The sequence below is a fragment of the Maniola jurtina genome, chromosome 16, assembly GCF_905333055.1.
Source record: "Maniola jurtina chromosome 16, ilManJurt1.1, whole genome shotgun sequence".
In the NCBI taxonomy this organism is placed as follows: Eukaryota; Metazoa; Arthropoda; class Insecta; order Lepidoptera; family Nymphalidae; genus Maniola; species Maniola jurtina.
In genome coordinates, this window is record NC_060044.1 from 12,527,453 (window position 1) to 12,530,429 (window position 2,977).

General features: G+C 39.4%; 1 protein-coding gene across 1 annotated transcript; it reads left to right on the forward strand.

Annotated features, from left to right (window-relative positions):
* Positions 1 to 219: 219 nt before the first annotated feature.
* LOC123873191 lies at positions 220 to 2,320 on the forward strand. Its single transcript, XM_045917914.1, has 4 exons — positions 220 to 451; positions 1,094 to 1,290; positions 1,777 to 2,019; positions 2,184 to 2,320. Exons 1-4 carry the CDS (start codon positions 304 to 306, stop codon positions 2,280 to 2,282), a joined length of 687 nt encoding a protein of 228 aa, XP_045773870.1. The 5' UTR covers positions 220 to 303; the 3' UTR covers positions 2,283 to 2,320.
* The last annotated feature ends 657 nt before the right edge of the window (positions 2,321 to 2,977 follow it).

Consider the following 2,977-nt stretch of genomic DNA (forward strand, 5'->3'; position numbering starts at 1 on the left):
CATCACAGTAAAAGTGACATCAGTAAAAGATAAATAAGTAAGTCCGGCCTAACTAACCTACCTAATTCCCACGCAAAAGAAAATACGACTATCTAATACTAGCTATCTCCAAATATGACCTCCATTGGGAATGTTTTTAAAAAGCCGCATTGATCACAATAGCGTATCGCACACATAGCTACTAGTGACGCTATTGGTCGGTAACCGGTACGCGACGAGCAAGAAACGAGTCAGTAATCGGTTACCGTCGCGCGGGACGCCACGGCCCACGTTTCATTGGCTCTATCTTTCTTTGTTAACAAAATGACCAGCGAACAAAGTTTTAATTTTAATTTAGTCCAAGAAATTGAGAAATATCCGTGCCTTTATAATTATAAATTGAGCGCGTATTCATATAAGGACGTAACGGACAAGGCTTGGAGTGATGTCGGTAAAGCAGTCAATTTGTCTGGTAAGCTCAAAAAAACTGTACCTACCTACCCAAAAAAAAATCAACAAATCTGACTAATAGCCGCGAAATTCCGATAGATACCGATAGATATATTCGTACAATTGTTTTTCTGTCACTCGGTGGATTTGAACATTGTACTATATTTATATTTATGAACTCAGAATTTTTTCCTCTTTCATTTGATAACCCACTCGATACAAAAGCAAAAAAAAATTTTTGGATACCCCCACTTTCTTGGATATAACATTTGTTAGGTCGATTTTTTTCGTATAAAATTTAGCCTATGTCACCCGGACCATAATAACGAATTGATTGACACCTAATTCATCAAAATCAGCCTAGTAATTCAGGCGCTACGGTGGAACACACACAATCTTATACAAACATACATACATATACATAGACCGCTAAAATTATAACCCTTCCTTTTGGCTTTGCAGTAGTCTCAGAATACAATATAATAGTACAGGCCGTACCTACAGTAGTATACAAACATACATCTAATACTAAGTATTAGACTGCTAAAATCATAAGTCAAAACGTGGTCATAACCCTGCCATTTGGCTTTGCCGTAGTCGGTAAAAACAAAGGGCTAACTTGTAATGATTTAAAAAAAAAAAAAAATTTTTTCCTCTGTTCCAGTGAGCGAATGCAAGGAGCGATGGAAGAACCTCCGGGCAGTCTACGTCCGTCACAAAAAGCAGGCGCTGAACGGAACAGCTCCCAGAAAGCCGTACTATCTGGAGGAGGCCATGGAGTTCACGCTGCCATACATCAAGACCTTGAACTCCATATCTGGGAATACCTCGGCATCTTACGAAGGCATTTACGATGATCAGGTATCTAGTTTACCTGCCTAGGCCATCATCATGATCAATCCATCACCGGCTCACTACAGAGCACGGGTCTCCTCTCGGGAGAAGGGTTCTGACCATAGTCTATCATGCGAAGTGCGTATTGGCAGTCTTCACACACCTTTGAGAACGTTATGGAGAACTTTTTCGCATGTATGTTTCCTCACGATGTTTTCCTTCACCGTTAAAGTAAGTGATATTTAATTAATTAAAACGCACATAAATCCAAAAAGTTAGAGGTGCGTACCTGGGATCGAACTCTCGACCTCCGATTACCCAGACAAGGGTCTCTCTTACGATGAGTAGGGTTTAGGCCTAACACGATGGCCAATTACATATTGGCAGACGTCGTACTCCTTTGAGAGCATTAAATCATAAAATGCAAATTTCTTTACGACATTTTCCTTTACCATTAAAGCAAGTGCAAAAGTAGTATTAATTTAATTATCATCCATTTATTATTTGTTTTAGGATGAAGACAATTCCTCAAACCAAAGGCAGTCCCCAGACCCGTATCCTACAGGAGTTTCATCACCACCATCACCACAACAAAGCCAGTCCAAGAAGAGATCTAATGAAGAAAAATTCGACATACCAGAGTATTTCAGATCTAAAATAAGTAGGGTTCAAGATAACGTGGACGTTCAAAGGGAATCGAATAGTTTGTTCCTGTTAAGCTTATTGCCAGATCTGAATGGCATGTCGAATCAACAGGTTAGGACGTTTAAACGGAAGGTTCTAGAACTGATTGATGAAGTTCTGGAGACTAATACGGGCAGTACGACCAGTGTTAAAGTTGAACCATTGTATTAATAGCATAGTGGGAAATTTCTATTTGCTAAGCTAACTGTGATTTACTATTTATAAAAGCTTTTTAGGTTAGGACGTTTAAACGGAAGGTTCTAGAACTGATTGATGAAGTTCTGGAGACTAATACGGGCAGTACGACCAGTGTTAAAGTTGAACCATTGTATTAATAGCATAGTGGGAAATTTCTATTTGCTAAGCTAACTGTGATTTACTATTTATTAAATGATCAGCACGCTGAAGTGGCAATGGGCAGGTCATGTCTGTCGCAGAACCGACGGCCGATGGGGCAGACGTGTTCTGGAGTGGAGACCGCGTACCGGTAAGCGCAGTGTGGGACGAACTCCAGCCCGCTAGACCGATGACCTGAAGAAGGTGGCGGGGAGTGGTCGGATGAGGAAGGCGGAGGACCGTGGTGGGTGGTGCGCTCTTTGAAAGACATATTCCAGCAGGCTGATGGAATGGAATTGGTTCAAAGGATTTAAGTACTTACAAATCTTTTTAAATACGTTGATATGTCAGTTATTTCTTTTCTATAAGTACAGAAGAAGTTAATATAAAGAGAGATAATAATAATAAATTTAATACATACTTAGTACTTACATAACAATTTTGTACAATCTACACATAATTAGAATGTGAAGAGTCAACCAGTCCTACCCAGTTTTCACATAACATGTACAAGTAAAGTTATATTACTGACTACCGTTTAACTTTTGATGAATTTGTTGATCAATATTAATTTTGTTAAAAGCCAGTTCTGATGGAAAAAGTTGATAGCGCGAATTTCAGCGGGCGCTCAATTAGTGGAATTGCCTGTCAACTCATCATTGTATGAATACTGAAAAGCATGGAAATATCGACG